Below are 18,997 nucleotides of genomic sequence, written 5' to 3'. Positions count from 1 at the left end.
CTTTTATTATTAATATTTCTGAACCAGACCCCTCCCCCGGATCCTTCTCCACGACGTCCTGCGTTATTATTTATTGCTGCTGAAAAATGTTTATCCGCCCCAGCTCGCCGGCAAACTTGACTGCAACTTGTTGGGAAGACAAATTTTTCTTCTCCTCGAGTATTGCATTGTAGGGCACTCCTCTGCTCCTTATTCGGATCCGGAGATGTGTTGGTCAGGTCATTATGTGGCCTGACGTTGATGGAATTCGGAGTGCCAGGGCTGCACTTAGCGGCCAAGCGGACAAGCGACCAAGCTCTTAGTCCTCGGGATAACGCGGCGTATGCGTAATGCGTATACGTGATGGCCATGCCAAGTGGAAAATAAGAGAAGAAAGAGCCAGCCAAATCGTATGTAAATAGAAAATGTATCAAACAAGATTGAAATCGCCGTATATATCCCCAGGCACCGAACAAAAGTTTCCGGGTCCCGGGTCTATTAACCGCCTATGCCACGCCCATCGGCCATGTCCGCCCACAGCCCGCTGCTCAGATGCAATCTGCCATTCGCCCATTGGCAGCTAATTTCGTTTAATGCCTAAAACTGCCCACCGCTGACCACCCTGCTCCCCTAATTTCGGGCCAAGATTGTTTTGGCCAAATCTCCAGGCACACATCATCAGGAGCATAAGTGTGCGGGCGCTTGTGTGTCCCTTCCACACACACACGCACTCTTTTTGCATAAATCAAACAAGCAAATCGACATGTAAACAACAATTTTTGCAAATTCAATTGAATTTCGAACTGGGGAAATGAAACGGAGAGCATAACCCGAGGAGGCCCAGGCCCGATATCCTTTGGGACTCGGATCCCGGCAATTTTGCCAATCGCACGATACACGTGCAAACAGCTACAACAATGGCAACAAAGGCACGCACACTCAATTATTTGCTAAAAGCTTATGTAAACGCCTCCGTGTCAGGGGATTTTATTAACTGCTTCTTTCTGGGCCCGGCCTATTGCCACTGGGCCCGGCCGACGGACAGGCTAAGCCGAAATTTAAAACTAACGCCCACCAGGACAGTAGGAATTTGCACACAGATCGCTTGACTCCCGGAGCAGAGCGTTCTAGATAAGAATCAGGGAAAATCTAGCTGGCAAAGTGTATGCCCTGCTTGAAAAACGAAAATAACAATAGCCGGTGAACGGGAAAATCGAGTCAGTTAATGGGGAATACCACTTCCCCCCGTCCTCTTCTCGAGGCGGTTTTGGCCGAGGACCCCGCTCCAGCTAATAGATCCCTTCGAGAGGGTATTCCTCTGCTGGCACTCACAAAGAAATTGAAAAATGCTCCGGAATGAATCAAAGTGAAAAACGAATGTGCGAGACAGAGCAACAGAGCAGCAGACATGAGGGACTCAGCTCCCGATGTGCGATGTTCAATGTTCGATGTGCGATGTGTGTGCTGCGTCCGCCTAACGAGCGAATCGTGTTCGATAAATATTTACCAGTCAGTCAGAGCGGCCCTGAACCGTCGGAGGAGTCCGGAATCTGGAATCCGTCCTATATGCGGGCGGTGGGAAAGGAGGCGGGGCTGAGACGCTTCATGCGGGCAGGTGCCCAAATCGGGAATAGAGTTTGGTCACACACTCGGGAAAAAGTCGGGTAATGCTTGACTTATTCGCGGCATAAACCACCCAAAAATAATTACCAGGGTGTCTGACAAACTGTATACTATAAATTTCGCACACAACTATTATCTACATTCAGCCATTGAGAGGTAAACACCATTTTGGAATTGTATTTAATGTTTTACGAATAATTGTACACAGACTGACTAGTAGTTACAAGAGACTTTTGTGGTATCATCTTCTTAGTCCAGAGTGCAGATGGATATTCCTTACTTTACCCTACTTTTTCTCCCAGTTCAGTGACTCTTTGGAATCCGTGGCGAATCCCGAGCCGTCCATCAGCTGCTTGCTTAGCTAATACCGCGTCGGCAGCGCCTTTGCATCTCTGCATCTATTCGGATTCGCGTCTATTACTATGTTTATACGATGGCAATCACGATTTCTTAAAAGCGCGATCTAGAAATAACCCCTGTTTATACGACAGCCGAGAATTCATGCTTTTATTCACTCTCAGCTGATAGGGATGCCGGACCGGTTAAAATATCTAATTTTTAATACCACTGATTAGAGAAATAGCCTATAAAAGGCCATCAATTTCTAGCGATCTGGCAACGTCGATCGTTTTTTACAGAGTTACCAGATTGCTTATCACCAAATCACGCTTTTGGGCTGAAATCATAGTCAACTTTCGTGTGTTGCCGAATTCACGAAATGGCGTTTATACAAGCACGAATCGGACGAAAGCGTGAAATGATAGCGCGAATTCGGCATCGTATAAACACAGTATATACGACAGCCGAGAATTCATGCTTTTATTCACTCCAAGCTGATAGGGATGCCGGACCGGTAAAAATAGATGATCATTTCTAGAGAAATAGCCTATGAAGGGCCTTCAATTTCTAGCGATGTGGCAACGCCGATAATTTTTTGAAGAGTTACCAGATCTGCTTATCACCAAATCACGCTTTTGGTCTGAAATCATAGTCAACTTTCGTGTGTTGCCGAATTCACGAAATGGCGTTTATACAAGCACGAATCGGCCGAAAGCGTGAAATGATAGCGTGAATTCGGCATCGTATAAACACAGTATATGAAATATTCATTCATTTGCAGCTCACTCCGGAGAATTGGTTCATGATGTTCTCGGCTGATACTCCAGCTCCTGCTGCGCCAGGACCCTCTGAATCTGAATGTGAATCTGGTCCCGATTCTGTTTTTCCTGCTGGTGGCGCTTCCCACTCCACCTCACCCCAGCCCAACTCATGCCTCGATTTATGAGCGCCCAGTGTGTGCTTTAATAGTTCGCAGCTGAATTAATTGGCTGCTGCTCCGGAGGCGCAAGATGAGCCGGCGATAGATCCGGCGCATATATTTACCATATATCTCGCACTTGCCATTAAAATAATTTAATCAAAATGTTGTTCGGCGCGGACCAATGCATCCCACCAGGCGCAGGGCGGGAATTCGATAAAGGCGAATGGCTGTCTGGGAGATATATCTTTATAGAGCACATGTGCCGCCTGTCCTCGGGTGTGGAAGTGAGCGTGTGAGTGGGGAGCATAAATTTTAATCAATTCTTTGCTTACTTTTGCTATCTCTTGGCCGCACTTTGCCTTTTTATTTTATTTACTGCTCAGAGTGCGCCCCTCTTGAATTGTAATGCACTTTCCTTTTTTTTAGAGAACTTTGAGAAAAGCTTCTTCACTTCGCGGTGAGCCTACAATTCTTGTAAACATTTGGCTAGTAAGACAGATTTTCTCAAGGGTAAAGCCGTACGGTCTCGGAACTAGTTCGAAATATTCGTTTTTTTTTAATTTTTATTCATTTTACAATTATTTATTAAAAATGGTTTCAAAAATACTTGTAAAATTTTCAAAAAATAAGGGAAAATATCAGCCAAACCTGTTTTCCATAGAACTAAAATAAGTTATATTTTTTGAATGCTAGTTTCTTAGCAAACTATTTATATTTTTAGATTTTTAGAATTTAGAGCAACAAGAACAGTATTATACACTTCTTTGCTGCCAGAAACTGCACAATCCAGCTGATTGTAACGGAGGCAGATTAAAACTTATGAACACACTCAGCGCGGAGCGGCAAGTTGGTATTTTTCTGGGTTCCGTGTACAAATCTTGGGACTGCGACTTAGACCGGCCCGTAATGTGAGCCACGCTAGTTTTATGGCAGACAGACGGCAATGGGTTACGGCAACACCCGAGCCCAGTGACAATAAAAAATGTAACTAACCGCCGCTGCCCCGGTCGAGGCATTGTAAATGCTTTATGAGTCTTCGGAGTGCCATAATTTTCACTTAATAATCCGTTGAGTAGCTGCCCGTGATTTGTGGCCATCCCGATTCGACCCGATTCGCCGGGAACAGAACAGTACAGAGCAGAGCAGAACAGAAACGGGACAGGACAGCTCGGAAAATAAAACAACGGCGCCAAACAACAACGTAATGAGCTGCGGGAGCGGTGGCCAAAACAATTTGAAAGTTTTTGCCAAAACATAATGTGTGGCTAATTTTATTTGTCGCCAATTGGGAGCGATGCAGCCGTCCGCTTGACACACTAATTTATAGTGAGCCAGAGCTCCGAACCACCTGCTCCCGGCTGTGTGTATCGCTTTTAGATACTCGTATTCCCCGGCCCCAGACACCGGAGCCTGGCGAAATATGGCAAAATAATAATGCCCGACCACCACCCTCGCCAGGCGCAAAAAATATTTAATGACCAAATTGCACATGAAATTGCGCGCATAAACTAATTACCGCGGATAAAGTTTAACAAAGGCAGCGCCATCCAGAAGCGGGTTCTGTTTGGAGTGGTGTTTCTATGCACTCGAAAAATATGACTACATCTTTTCATTTTCAGAAAAAATTATTAACTTTTTATTGAAAATCTACGATACTTTTTATAGGTTACTTGCTATTATTTTTTGCTTTTAGATGGACTTCTTTTGAAGTTCGGCTCTTATATTCATGATAAGTTTTAAGTAGGTTTTAAAATTTATATTTAAAGATTCCTTGCCCGGTCCAAAAGCTTAAACTTATCCAATTTATTCAATACTATGTCGATTGAATACAGAGTATCTGCTTTTACATGTGCCGATTTTGTTCAGTGCACTGTTCAGTTCTGGCTCCAGCTTAACTGGCAGGCGACCAGCTGCCATAATGTGGCGCAGCGGATCCCGACTCGAAACCAGAGTCCTGCGAATCGACTGCCACTGCCATCCCGCTGCTTTTGGCCACCAGTCGGTACTCACATGACGTCGCCACCGTTTGTCAGCATTACCGGCATTTACAATATATATTTTAATATTTTCGGGGGCCCCGCACTCTCAGCCAGCCCAACCCTCTCCAATCCCCGAATATTCTGTGTGTGTTACTGTGCCAAATTGTTTATGAAAAATTGCGTACGACGACGCCGCTGTTGGCCCATAAATCAAGCCGCCTTGGTCGAGGATTTGGGCCAGCAGCTCGACGGTGGCTCCGCTCGGTAATTACAATGTAGCCGCCTGTGAATTTAACGATCCGGGGGCTTTCGGGTGGCGGAAACACAACAATCCCACCCACTACCACTCGCATCAAGAAAGGGTTTCCTTCGGTCAGTTCGGTTGGTCAGCGGGTTGCCGGTTGTGCGTTCGGGGGCGGCATGTTAACAAAAGTGTGAGCCAAGTGGAAAATAACATTAAAAAGGGCCATAACAATAACTAACAAAGACACCAAAAGCAAATGGCAATGCCGAATGGCTGGCTAACTGGCAGAAAGGCCAGTACGCAGACGGTCCTGCCCCGCTTTCCACTAGCTTTTCCCAGCTCGACCAGGAGCAGGCCGACAAAAATTAAATGGCGCGAGAAAATTGCATGGTCGGTGTGGTGCAAAGAGAGAAAAGCCGGTTTACATAATTGCCCCGAGCCAGAAGATACACTTGAATAAAAATCGTCAAGTAACATATAAACATAAAAAGATTGTAGTGAGACGGGCGGATTTTTGTATATCAACAAATTTATGGTACCTGCTTACTTAAACGTTTTTCTTAGCTGTAACTAAAATAAATAAATGTATGTTAGTGAGTTAATTATAAATATTAAACTAGAAAATGGCGAACACATTTTCAACTTTTGTTTAATCATTTCCAAAACTTTAAATAGATTAATTGTGATTTTTTACAAATTTGGCTTATTAAAATTTTCTTGTTAATTGGTTTAAAGGTATTAAACAGTATAATAGAAACTCCCTAATCGACCACTTTAAATTGAGATTAATGTTAATGTGCTCGATTTAATATAATTACGCAATACAAATACTCATTAACATTATGTTAGGCAATGTTGGTTTTTGATGAGATTAAAAATTCCTTGTGTCTATTATTTACTTTTTTAAACATTAAGAACCTAAGTGGAATTTTCCCCAGTGCAGTTTCGGCAGAATAGATGCATGAGCCGGAGGCTGAGGACCGAAGTGGAAAGCAATCATTGCTACAGCGTCCATGTGCATGTAGATGTAGGCCCCTGCCCCTCTATAACATTTAACTATTTCCTGAAATATATACTCTTTGTCTTGGCCAGCTCTGCGGTGGCATAGTTTTGGCTGCTCCTTTGCTTTAGCTGGGCGGTAAGTCACTTCCACAGAAGGCAGAAGAGCAATGGTCCGGGTGATGTGGTAATAAAAGGTCATTTTGGGCGAGCGATCATAACAGGCATAATCACCGGGGGCTGAGTTCTGCTCTTTAATGTGTGCTGGCAACCCTAGTGCACGCCGGCCAAAAAGTATGCAACGCAATCAACAAATATCTAAATTAATTTTAAGCCCCACCAAGCATTCAAGAGCCTGCAGCATTTAATTGAACGCAAAAGCGGTATTAGGCTTTGCATACTTTGCGGTTCAATTGCAAATTAATGAAAAATTAAAGCGCTGAACTGGTTTAATTGCATCTGAAATGTATGCTCTGCACTTCAGGCCAACTATTTATTTGCAGGCAAATATTGGTCTATTCTTGGTGAAATGTTTTATTGGTCCGACCGATACTTAAACCACCCAGAAGATTTATTATCCCGGCAAGGCACAGATGAAGACATAGTGCATTCTTCGTTGAGTTTATATTTATTGCTGAATTCTTAGTTTCACTAGCTTAAAGTTAGGACTTATACATAATTACTTACAAGGCTTCATATTCTTATTGGGTTTTTTTAATCTATAAGAATCGAACAATAAAGTTTGTTTAAGTACCCTCGACTACTTATGGGGGCATACATTTATTACACTTATATTTTATACAATTTGCAAAGCCGAAATACATAAAGAAAGACGAATCAAGCTAAATAACTAAATTTAATATTTTGTAAGCTCTATTATGAAAGTAGTGGTTATGAACAGAAAAATAAATGCCTCTAAAATGATTAACTAATGAATAAAGTTATTAGTAGTTTACTTAACCCATATTTTCCCATCCCACAAACAATAGCACAGTGTCCTTCTGCTGTTTAACTACCAGGCTTATAAAAATAATATCGAAACCGAATACACAAAAAAATGTGGATTGAAAAAGAAGACCTTTTGCATTTAAGAGTAAATGTTCTAATTTTAAAACATCCCGAGATATCCCGCCCGCCAATGAAAACACAATCCCTTGTACGTTTTAGCTATTTACTACTTAGGCCTAGGATATTCCGAATGCGGGACTTGGGTGGCTAAGACTAACTGGGCTTACGACTACTGGGGCTGGGACTGCGGCTGGGCCTCAACAGCTGTGGCACTTGACCAGGCCCACCTCGTCGCAGTTCATGCACTTGAGGGCGACGAACTCGGCCGTAAAGTGGTTGCGGTGCACGGACTTCTTGGACCCGTTGCAGGAGGGGCAGGGCAGTAGGCGGTAGCCTCCGCAGGTCTGGCAGGTGTAGGTGCTGGCCATCGACTTGTAGGGCTTGAGCAGCTGCCGCAGCTCGCCGGACTCGTTCAGCCGCTCCACGGTCTCGGCGTCCCCGATGTGCTGGCCCTCCACGTAGAGCTGGGGCACCCGCACCTGGCCGCTCTGCATCCGCTGGCGCATCTCCGCCTGGTACTCCACGCTCATGAAGACGTCCCGCTCCTCGAACTTCACCAGCAGGGTGCGCAGGATCTGCTTCACGTTGGCACACTTGGTGTAGGTCTCCCGGATGATGCCCATGCTGGTGGTGTACAGGACCACCTTCCCGAGGTCTTTCTCCTTGAAATTCTGCGGGAAGAGAAGGGGGAGAAGCAGATCAGAGATTAGTTCGAGTTCTGGTTTGACGGCAGCGGCGGCTGGCTGAAATGCTGAAAAGCTGAAAAGCAGGCCACCGAAAACTGGAAATTGGCGCGCATTCGCCACAGAGCGCGGATTTCGAAGTCTGACATGGTCAGGCAAGAATGGCAGTGCCAAATTGGGTCTGTACCGGCTGAGGATGAAGGCCAACCGCAGACAAAGGCGATGCGGAAGCCGCTATGCAGGCGTAACACTGAGTCAATAGAGATTTCAGCATTCGAAACACACTATTTTACGGTTGAGTTTGCTTTGTGTACCTACAGTTAATCAACGCATTTAAATTCTATTTTTAGTGTTTTGTGATTGCTCAAATTATAGCCACCGATATTTCTCTTTTTACAAATTCACTTCAATATAAAAGCAACATCCAGGGTTTCAAAAATTAGTCTACAAATATGATATAATGATATCAATATGATATTTATTAAAATTTTAAAACTCTTTAAATTTTATTTAAATAAAATTAATCAAGGCAATAAACCCATTACTTTAATTATTTCATTATTTTGTTTTTATATCCAAGTTAACTTTATTATTTGACCTTACAGCTTTAATATTACTAAGTAAATGGTGTAAAACCCGTTGGGAAATATTTTGAGCAAAATAAATGACCGAAAATTTCCCTAATTTCAATTGAGATTGGAAAGTCCGTTGTTTTTCCTTATTGTTCCTTAGAATCAGGTCTTGGCCACAAGCCCGCAAGGGGAATTGGAATTCGGGAGCGGAGCTGAAAACTGGTTGGAAATTGCAGCTCGATCTGCGGCTGGTGGAAAGCCAAAGCCTCTCTCTGCCAGCCTTCGAGTTCATTAGCTCGCAGCTCGGAGTCACGTAACCAGGCAACTCTGCATGTCACTCAAAATCCTATTAATCAATACAATTAAGCAATAATAGGAAAACTGCTAGGCAATCGACGTCGCCAACAACCAGAGTCCGAAGTTAGATGGCGGCACAATGGAAACCTGGAATGCTTTCCCGACAATTTATGATGTCTTATTTTGTAAGATCGAACCGGTTCGCAGCTGGGGCTCGCTCATTTCATTTGACAATTAACATTTCCGTTAGTTGGCCAACTTTGGTGGCGTCTGCTTTGGCTAATGAACCAAGCCGAACCGAGCCAATGCGATCTGATCCCGGTTCCCCCACCTGCAACACGTCTCAGGTATCAATGAACCGTGGAGATGCATTTTGTACACAGAAACAAAAAGTGGCGATCTATGCTGAAATCGCTTTTAAAAAGTTGAGAGTACTGATTTAGTACTACTGAATCAATTTGGATGTTTAATATTCCTAACCTTCTTATAAAATTAGCATTTCATTAAAAGGTCAGCCCGTTGAATTATTTAGTTTGCAAATACACAACTAATTAAAAACAATGACTCGCAGCTTGTCATATAAAATATGAAAATTTCGTAATAAAATTAATTTATTTCGTTTTAGTTTGACGAAGAAATAAAATTGAACCAAGCTGCAAGCTGCTATTGACAGCCAATTACTCCGATAGCCATATCATGAACATAAGTAAAATTAAAATGGGTGATTATTTAAATATTCTCTGTGTACGGGATTGAAGCCTCTTGGAACCGGTAAGACGAGAATTTACATAGAAAGACTGAAAATTAATAAGCTGGCGGAGGCAGGGAAATGGAAAATGCACAGAGACAGAGACACAGCATTCCGAAAGAGATGCAGCTGCAAGTGCCGTTGTCAACGATAAACGACAAAAGCGAGAAAAATATTTCACGACAAAACTGAGGAAAAAGTTCAAAGCCACGCAGCACGAACCAAATCGACAATAAACAAGCTGGCAGGCAAACAAACAACAAGCGAGCTGCGGTCAAATGGAAAGTCAACTTCAGCTCTAAGTGAACGTTGCAGAGCTGTTTTTCCAATTCAATTCCACCGACTGTCTTCTGGCGAAAAGAAAAGCCCCGGAGCCGGGCTAATAAACCACCAAGCGGTGGTGGTGGTGCTGGTGGCCTCTCATCCGTCAGTGGTTCAATGTCAGCTCGAGCTGATAATTTGCATTGCCGAAAACATAAACACGGCGGCAATTAACAATTACCACACGTGATTTGCACGGTTGACCTCAGCGCGACTTTTGTCACAGCAGCAGCATGAACGCGAGCAGCAACACAAGCAGCAGCTCAGCAGCAACACCAACGGCGCAGCAGCAACTGCTACATATAAGTGGACAAAAGAGAAAGCAGGTCACTTGTATGGCCAAGAGCCAGCGGTGGAGTGATTGGCAATCGAAGAGTTGGGCAACAGCAACAGCAACATCACCGAGATGGAGGCTAATGCCGAGCCAGCAGATATTGCTGATGCTTCTCGAAGGTGACAAAGTGATTTGTGTGTTTCCGAACTGAACATTTGAACTGGTGATTTGTGATTTGTGGCCAGCACCTCCAATTTGTGGGCAATCGGCCATCGTAAATTCGGTGAGCGCTCTAATTATGGCTTGCAGCAATGCGCTGAAAAGGGTTGAAGCACACGAAAAGCAGTAAAGGCCAAGACAATGCCAGCCCGCCTATTCACTTTCGATTTTTACTGCTCTGCATACCGGCTGCATTGTAATTAGCAGCCTCAGCTTCAGCATCTCACTTTCCTCATTGTGGGTCGGGTCTCGAATGCTTCCTCCTCCCCGAAACTGCGAAACTCTCATTTGCATGCGAGCCGCTATAAGGCCATAAAACATTTCTATTCAGTTAGCATCCACTTAAGCTATGCTGATCCGCCGTTGTTTCTAGTCCGGCGAGCCAGCTATCAGTCCATCAATTCATCAGGTTCGGGTTCAGAAAGTGAAAAGCACGAGAGTCGCAGGCCGAGACGCAAAACAAAGCAATTAATGTGATCTAAAATCTGCTCATTAAATTAGATAAAGGGAAATCTCGAATAAAAGCTAAAAAGCATAAAAACAATATCGCACCGAACCAGAAGTGGAAGTATATGGAGTAGAAGAGATTTCTACTCCCGTCACGCTTGATAAAGGCAAAGCGGGAGAAAAGCGCGTAAATGGGCGGAAAAACGATTGAGGAATAATCAAATGGGGACAGGTTTCCGATCCTAAATTGCGTTCAAAGTGGAATGATTCGAAATCAATCACAACTACTTCGAAACCCTAATATGAGCTGCGATTTGGGAAGGGGAATTCCTAATGGCGGCAATTCAGATAATTTCCGACATTAAAACACGAAATTTGTTTGATTTCTGATACAGACTCTGAAGACGTAATCGAAATGCTAGAGAGGTCTGCAGGCCAATGATTATAAATCAACATCAGGCATGAAAATACATTAACGCTTGAGGATCAGCGATTTATTTAATGCCATATTATGGTTGATGGTCAGACACTAAGTTACTAGAAACTAGAAAGCTGTTCAGTAGAATTTATACCCTGACATTTCCCAGATTTATTTCAGATTTAATACCGAGATTATCTAACTTATTTTAAACACTTTAAAGGTGGAATTCTAAATGAGCATAGTGTCACTGCTGGAAATATCACTATTAAATCGGAGGATTGATTTCTAATAAATTCCAAAGCGAAAACTTTAAATCAAAATGCTAGAAAGCTCTTTAAGTCAATGATCATTAATCAGTGGGAGATATTGAATTATCAAGTGAATTAATTAGCCCCTCAATCAAAGATCGTTTTATGCAAAACTAGTTCCGAGAGCACGCCTCGGAAAAAGAAACCATTACCAACGTCGCTTTTACGATGACAATTCCCCTCAGCCCCATTGTCTCCGCGGAATTAGCTGTTCTTTTTATTTGTTTTCCAGCTCCCCAACTGCCCGACATTAACTGCGATTAGTCGTGTCAATCCCGCACCCAAACTACATGTCTCTGGGAACGAGAGGCCGAAGACAAACCCGAATTTGGCCAGGGAGATAGCTGGCTATCTGGGCAAGTTGTAAACGCGCGCTAAGCGCATACAAAACGACATCGGCGGAGACAAAATAAGCCACTTAACGGTTTCCATTATAATTGAAGAAGAAACCGGCGAAGACGCTGAAAGCGCAGCTGGTTTCCCAGGCGGTGGGGCTTTCGAGGGGACGGGGAACCACTACCACCGGCAGTTCATTAGATTACGGGCAATACAAAATACGAAATACGAAATGTGAAAGATATTGAAAGGCCGCAGCCACACATCGGCCGCCTCAATTGTTGGCCAGCACTTTCTCCATTTCGGCCCGCTGAAATGCTGAGATGCAGACAATTGGCAAGATGCTCGCACCGAGCCAATTGCATAATTTGGGCGAGCAGGTGACTCAACGCCACTGGACGCCTCTGCCGACGCCCAGCAGCGTGGGAACTGAATAACCGTCGATAACTGAATATTCATATCGAAACTCATAACTACAGCTGCGGTTGAAATTATAGAGATCGTGTTATCTTTGGAACATTTTTAAATTATCCAGTTTGTTATATGTGTTTTGGTAAAATTTTGAATTCTAAAACGTTTTTACCGAAACTTAAAAAATAAAAAATTCGAGTGCTTTTAAAAATATTTGTTTATATAAAAAAAACGTCAATAATACATTTTTCATATGAAATTTTATCCCAATCTGCATACAAATTTTTAGTCTGGAAGTTACCAAGATTATTCAAGTCACCAGAGGTGTAAAGTATGTATGGTTGCAGTGCGTAGCGATGGCATGAAAATAGGTTCAAGACAGTAATTATTAAAACCGGTAAAAGAAGTATGCAGCTGATTGGCAATGGCTCGTCTCCGACCTGATCCATGGACTACCCATACGATCCCATCCCATCTTGATCCCGAGACTCACCTTGGCATTGGGCTGCTGGTGGAGCTGCAAGAACGTGGCTATTCCATTGCGCACACGATTCTTGACGCCCCGCACCGTCCCCTTGGCAGAGCGGATGGTGGACTGGGTGGAACTGGGCCCACACCGCACGTCCCGGTAGCCGGCGAAGAGGTCTTGCTGCTCCGTTAGGATCCCGCTCTCGGACCCCGTCCCCGAGCCCGCTCCCCTTGAGCTGTCCGCCTCGTCTCCGTTTCCCGAGAACCCGCCGAAGTTCTCGTGCTCGTTGATGTGAAAGCTGTAGTATTGGTCGTCTGCATACTTGTAGTTGATGCTGCCGCGGTGTCCGCCGATGTTGCTGCTGCCTGGCAGAGACTGTGAGGTGGCGTCGATGCTGTCCAGCGTCTCCTCACCGGTTTGCACAAAGTTGGCCCGCTCCACGGCGGCCCGCAGCTCCTCGATTTTCTCCTCGCTCAGCGATTCGCGGGCCAGGCGAAAGGCACTGGGTTTCTCGGCGGTCTTGTCCGGGGTCTGGATCTTGTTTTCGTCCTCCGGCTGCGAGAATGTCACCACGTACTCGGTGCTCCTGCGATCGCGAATGTCCCTGAGCAGGCTGTCGGGCAGCAGGGCTCCCAGGACCCTCAGGGACTTCTGCCGCTGCCGCTGGCCACTGGGCTGCGAGGCCGCCTGCCTCACGTACTCCGTGCTGCTCCCGTGCATCGAGTCGCTGCCCAGGGAGGAGGGGCCACTCTCCTCGCTGTCATCCGGTTTGGTGGGCAACCCGGTGCTCTCCAGGTCACTGCCATTGCCACTGTCCGCGGTTTCACAGTGGGCCGAGTACTGCTGGTACTGGTCCATGAAGCAGCCGCCCGCGTTTCCGCCCTTACTCACAGGGGGCGTGGCCAGCACCATTCTGGCTCTTATTTATTAATTTATTACCAAAGTTTATTGAGTAAGCCCACTTTCGGCTGGCACTGTCTCGATTTTGGGAGCTGCGTTTTAGCGGTTTAGTGTTTTAGCGTTTTCACGTTTTATCGTTTTGGCCAGGAAAATGCAAGCGTTCAATGACTCTGACGGCCGTTGCACCCGAGACGTCGCATGTCTTTATGCTTCAGATCTCGTCGTTAGACTGGCCCGACTTTTTCTGGCCAAGACGGTGGGCCAGAGTTGCGATCGCTCCACTCATCTCGACTCGCCTCGACTCTCTCCTGCTCTTCGAGCCACTTCATTCAGCGCTCTCTTCGCGATTCAGCAACTCCGCCGTGGCTTTCTTTCGGCCAGATTGCACCTCCGCCGCGCGTTATTAGATTTTGTAATTTTAGCACCCGTTGCTGGGGCTCAAATTGTTTGTCATTAGCCGGGAAGAAGTTTCTGGCCGCCTCGCGAAATTAGCAATTGGCCCGCAGAGCTGGGGAGCAGCAGCTGCCAAAGTTTGCATGACGCCTGCGCGTGACTGTGACGCGATGCCAACTGGGGAACTGGGAATTGGTAACTGGGAGCTGGTAACTGGGAAATACAGCAGGCCGATCGCCTGGCCAGATTAGAAGCCGAGATTGGAGAACCGTAAGAACTCAAATTAGCGGAGACTCCAGCAGCGCCTAGTGTTCCGCAGCGGTTATTAAATAATATTTCAATTATGGGTCCCATCACTGGCGGAACTTGACCTACTTGACCCACATTTTTGGTTAGCGGTAGTTGGCTAATTGCTTCTCGGCAGCCATAATCGAGAATCTATAAATAACAGAATGCTTGCTCTTAAAATGTTACAGTCCATTTTGATAATTAATGGACAAAAATGTATTGAATGGGTTTACAGCTGGGTCATTGAATTTACACGATTGACTTTATTTTATATTTTTTATTATATTAATGCTGTAAATTAGTATTTAAGTAATAAATATTTAAAATAACAAAATTTGGATTTGTTGATCGGTAACATTTATACCTTGACCTTGCCAAATAGCTTGAACAGTTACAGAAACTATCTTTAAGCTGACTAATTAAGAAATTAAATCAAAAACATCTTGCCAAAACACAATTCCAACGATTAAAGTCAGACCCAAGCGATTACTTAAGCCAATAATAGCCCTTGCGATTTCGGACTATCTGAACACAGTGAGCGTGACAATTTTCTGAATTTTTTATTGAATGAGTCGCAGTCATCGGGAGCTTATCCACCGCATCTCGGACAACTTCCTGCACAGATAGCATACGTTACTATAATTCATTCAGTCGGCGGGGAAATGTGCTGGCAGCTGGGCATGAGTTGGCCGAAAAAGAATTTCAGCTGTGCGATTTCCCCCACACATTTATTTATATTTATGTCAGAAAATGGCAGAGGATGAGCGCATTATCAGCTTAGAGACGAGCGGAAAAGATACTAACTGTAAAGCGGTCGCCGCACAATCTATGCAAATGCCAACTTTGGGCTTATCTCGCCGCTCTTCCGAAATCGACCGAATATCACGTAGCCGCAGAGTCTGCACTCCGCACTTTGGGTGCATCTAATTGACGCGTCGGGTGGCGCTATCAATAGAGCGAATCCGGACAATCGAATCATCTATCGACTGTGACAAATTTCGCAGAATGCCGATGCCAAGCGTGTTTATCGCGCAATGTGATGTCTGCTCAATTTCGGCTCCGATCATATAATCATACCGGGCAGCTATGTATCATACCCCGACGCGTGCCACCGCTGGCATATAAAAGGCCCGGACGCATCTCGAATTGCATTGAGTTTGGCAACTGTCTCAGAAGCGCAAGAACATGGCTGGGCGAAAGGTGATAGGTCTCTGCTGTGGAATATTTTTACAAGTGCTGCTGGCATCCGCTGGCCAGGACCAGATGAGCATGCTCTGCTCCGACGACGATACTCCAGCGTGCGCCCAGAGTCGGGAAAATGGAATGTACTTCTTGTTCGCCAACGAGTGTGACCTGCGAAAAGCCCAGCGGGGCAACCTCATGAATGGTCCTCTGTGTGAGTATTACTTTTAGTGAGATTTCTGCAGAACACAGCAGAGTAAAATAAATATCATAATGCCATGAGACACTTGCTTAGGAAAATTTATTAATTACATTAGTTATTTTTTTGGTTTGTCCTAACGAATTTTCCATTGAATTGTGTAACCTTCTAACGATTTCTCTTCCCTTGTATTAACATAACATTGAGAAAGCGAATTGGTATTTTCGAACAATTTAACTTCATTTTAACTTTATCTGACAGATAACCAACTAGAACACTAGCATGACACATGCACAGGACTTACAAATCTAGCTGAATTATGAATTTCTTACAACTCGTTATATTTTCCTTTTTATTATAATCCCTGTGTAGATGACGTGACCCTCCGCTTTTGCTTTCCCACCTGCGAGTTTGAATGTAACTCAAGATATCAGCCGGTTTGCGGGATCAGCTCGATGGGCGGTCAACGCAAGACATTCAGAAGTCGCTGTGAGATGATGCGAGCCGCTTGCCTCTCCCGATCGGATTGGATGGTCCATCAGTGGGGCGTGTGCCCCAAGGCCAACACAGTGCCCCTGAGCAGTCAGAAACAACCTGTGCCCGTGCCCTGCAACAAAATCTACCGTCCTGTTTGCGCCATGTATGCGGGTGTCAAGTCCACCTTCTCCAACGAGTGTCTGGTTAACGCGGAGAACATCAAGACCCAGAGAAGTGAGCGCTCTTAGTTCTACCCCTATCGCTCCATTAGGTTATAAAACACGATGGGAATAACCAAAATATGCATTTTTTTTCTGTGCGCAGACTGGCGCATCGTTTCCGAGGGCCTTTGTGGCGAGGACAGCACCAAGATGAAGCACAGTCGCAAGCAGAAGCCAAAGACCAAGCCAAAGTCGGATGCGGAACGCACGAAGCGTAGCCACCACAGCAGAAGGTTGACCACTCAAGCGGAAGACTTCCAGATACCGGAGGACGCCGTGCAGATCTACGCCCCCTCGACCTTTCACACGCAGTTCATCAGCCACACTGGCGCCATGGAAAAGAGCTACTCCCTGCCCGCCAGAAAGCCCTACGTGGTCATCCCCCCGAAATCGAAGGTGCGTCGAGTCCCCGTGAAGACGTGTGTTTTCGGCAACGAGCCCGTTTGCGGCAGCTTCAAGAACCAGACCCGCACCTTTTCCAATGTCTGCGAACTAATGGAGTACAGCCAAAAAGTCGGAAACGGTAAGTCTATCATGGGGATTATGTACATACCATGTAGGGTAAAGGAACCTTTTCCAGTTTTCTTAGAAACAAGTTAATAGGAAGGTATATTGATTGGATGCAGGTTTAAGTTACGACAATGCAGTATTTATTATTAGTTAGCATAGTTAGGCAGCTTAAATGGCATAGATTAGCTTTGCAAACGAAATTGTTGAGGATAATATGGTACACTTTTTTAAATGCAACTCCAAATTATTAAGAATTTTTATTCGATAAGAAGTAACTAAGACCTTTAAAACATTTTCGTTTCTGATGATCCAGTTTGCTCCACAATTAGTAACTGCGAGACGTAGAAAACCCAGTTGTAACAAAAGTAAACTCTTAGGTCTATATAATTACCAATACATATTCTAACGACTGTTTCAACCTCAACAGCATGGACCATTTCCCATGATGGAACCTGTCGTCGCTGTGACAAGCCTTGTCCCACAGTTTATCAACCCATTTGTGCCACCCGCAACGGCATCAATCACACAATAATCAACGAGTGCTACTTGGAGCGAGTTCGCTGCAAGGATCCAAACAGCGGTAAGATCCATTTACAAATTTAAAAAATATATAATAACATCGTGTTAATATCTATCCTGCAGTTTGGGAGCTAGTCCATAGGGGTGAGTGCCCAAAAAACAGCGGGGTGGCTGCTAAGGGAATTTCCACTGAGAGAAACCGTTCTTTACCTTTTGTGCCACGTGTTTTATATGGGAAGAAGACCACCGCAGCACAGACTCGCGCTAAGAAGCCAGTGCTAAGAACCACAACCACTAAGGCTCCGTTGACATCATACAAACAACGGCAGCCGGTGAAGAGAACTTTCAAGGCCACTTCACCGTCCCTAGAAGTTAATAATCGCAAGATTCGGAAAATTGAGCTCGCCACTGCGGGATTTGCGGGCTACGGTGGATCAAGTGGCTCGAATCACGTCAATACTGATGAAGATGCCTCCTGGTCCTCCAATGACAACTGGCTGGTGAGAAAAACTCTCGATAATGTCAAGGGGATCTTTGGCAAGAAGCCAACATCCTTCAAGAAGGCGCACAGCGAGAAGTACCCCTTTTACTACTGGACTGTCTCACCAAGAGAATCAAGCACCACCAGACCTTTCACCACATCAACTAGCACCACCACAACGGCTGAACCACCCAAACTACCAGCCGTTCTGAGCATGGCGTCCACGGAGCTCTTAAATTTGGATATAGGAAATGCCGCCAGTGCGTATGAAGAGGCTGAGCATGAATTGCTGCTCATGCTGACCACCAAAGAGGGCACCACTTCAACCTCAACCACACCTGTGCCAAGCACCACTGCGCCGCCCAGCACCACCGACCCCGCGACCACTGAATTCTCCACCAGTCTGAATACTGCCTCTTCCTTAGCGGAAACGGCAAGTGAAGACACCACCTCTGACTCCGAGGAGACAACTGAGGCGCCAACCACCAGTATGGACTCAAGCTCCACAGCAGCCACACCATCTTCGACCACTGAAGCCGAGGAGTTTAATAGCCAAACCACCGGCAGCGAGCCGACAACCACCGTGGCCTCCGACGAGTTGGCCATAACCACCCTGAACGCGGACTACGCGGCGGATGAGTCATTTTCGGAGTCCAGTGGCCAGACCTCCATCTACGGGCTCGACAAGAACTCTCTGATAATGCGATTATTACGCGCCAGAAGTAATCAAAATGTTCTTATTTAGTAACGTAAACCATTGTTAAAATCTATGTTTAAGTTGTTAATTACACTAGCTTAAAAAATTAAATCGAAAAATGTCGCTAGAAATAAAATGTTTATTATAAAATAATACTTTATTTTATAAAAAAAAGCTAGAGAACAAGCTAACAAAGCTAAGCTAAAGCTTAACACCTTTGCGGATTTCACGAATTCAAATTTGACTAGAATAGCGCACTGCGCGAAATATTTTTAATTTTTGTAAAGTTGTATCCGATTGTCTATTAAGCCGCAAAAAGTGTCTAAAATAGAAAATTTGAAACTTTGACCGCGGATTTCTCAAAACTTCGACGTGATAGAAAGTTTCCAAGTATGAGGTAGTAATCTAAAGCTAAAATCCTTTCAGGTTTGTTAGCGTTTATTCTTCGGCCAAGAAATAGTCTTGATTTTG

The 18,997-nt window shown here is 44.9% G+C and overlaps 2 protein-coding genes and 1 long non-coding RNA gene across 4 annotated transcripts in view; 2 read left to right on the top strand and 1 right to left on the bottom strand.

Moving 5' to 3' along the window:
* Positions 1–18,997, top strand: part of LOC138913575 (uncharacterized) — a 137,450-nt gene that overhangs the window by 69,926 nt on the left and 48,527 nt on the right. The window lies entirely within an intron of this gene.
* On the bottom strand, positions 6,695–13,798 carry LOC108061681 (glutaredoxin domain-containing cysteine-rich protein CG31559). Its single transcript, XM_017148396.3, has 2 exons — positions 12,684–13,798; positions 6,695–7,824 (listed from the first exon to the last, which is right to left on the bottom strand). Exons 1-2 carry the CDS (start codon positions 13,569–13,571, stop codon positions 7,351–7,353), a joined length of 1,362 nt encoding a protein of 453 aa, XP_017003885.2. The 5' UTR covers positions 13,572–13,798; the 3' UTR covers positions 6,695–7,350.
* On the top strand, positions 15,245–18,644 carry LOC108060869 (mucin-5AC). 2 transcript variants are annotated; one of them, XM_017147192.3, is made up of 5 exons: positions 15,245–15,636; positions 15,994–16,332; positions 16,423–16,842; positions 17,257–17,409; positions 17,472–18,644. In XM_017147192.3, the coding sequence occupies exons 1-5, from the start codon at positions 15,426–15,428 to the stop codon at positions 18,572–18,574; spliced, it is 2,226 nt and encodes a 741-aa protein (XP_017002681.2). In that variant the 5' UTR covers positions 15,245–15,425; the 3' UTR covers positions 18,575–18,644. The 2 variants fall into 2 exon arrangements, with proteins under 2 accessions (XP_017002681.2, XP_070073129.1); XM_070217028.1 differs by lacking the exon at positions 15,245–15,636 and adding an exon at positions 15,772–15,839.

Source organism: Drosophila takahashii, chromosome 3R, assembly GCF_030179915.1.
Source record: "Drosophila takahashii strain IR98-3 E-12201 chromosome 3R, DtakHiC1v2, whole genome shotgun sequence".
NCBI lineage: Eukaryota > Metazoa > Arthropoda > Insecta > Diptera > Drosophilidae > Drosophila > Drosophila takahashii.
This window is presented reverse-complemented; position numbering and strand designations above follow the sequence as displayed.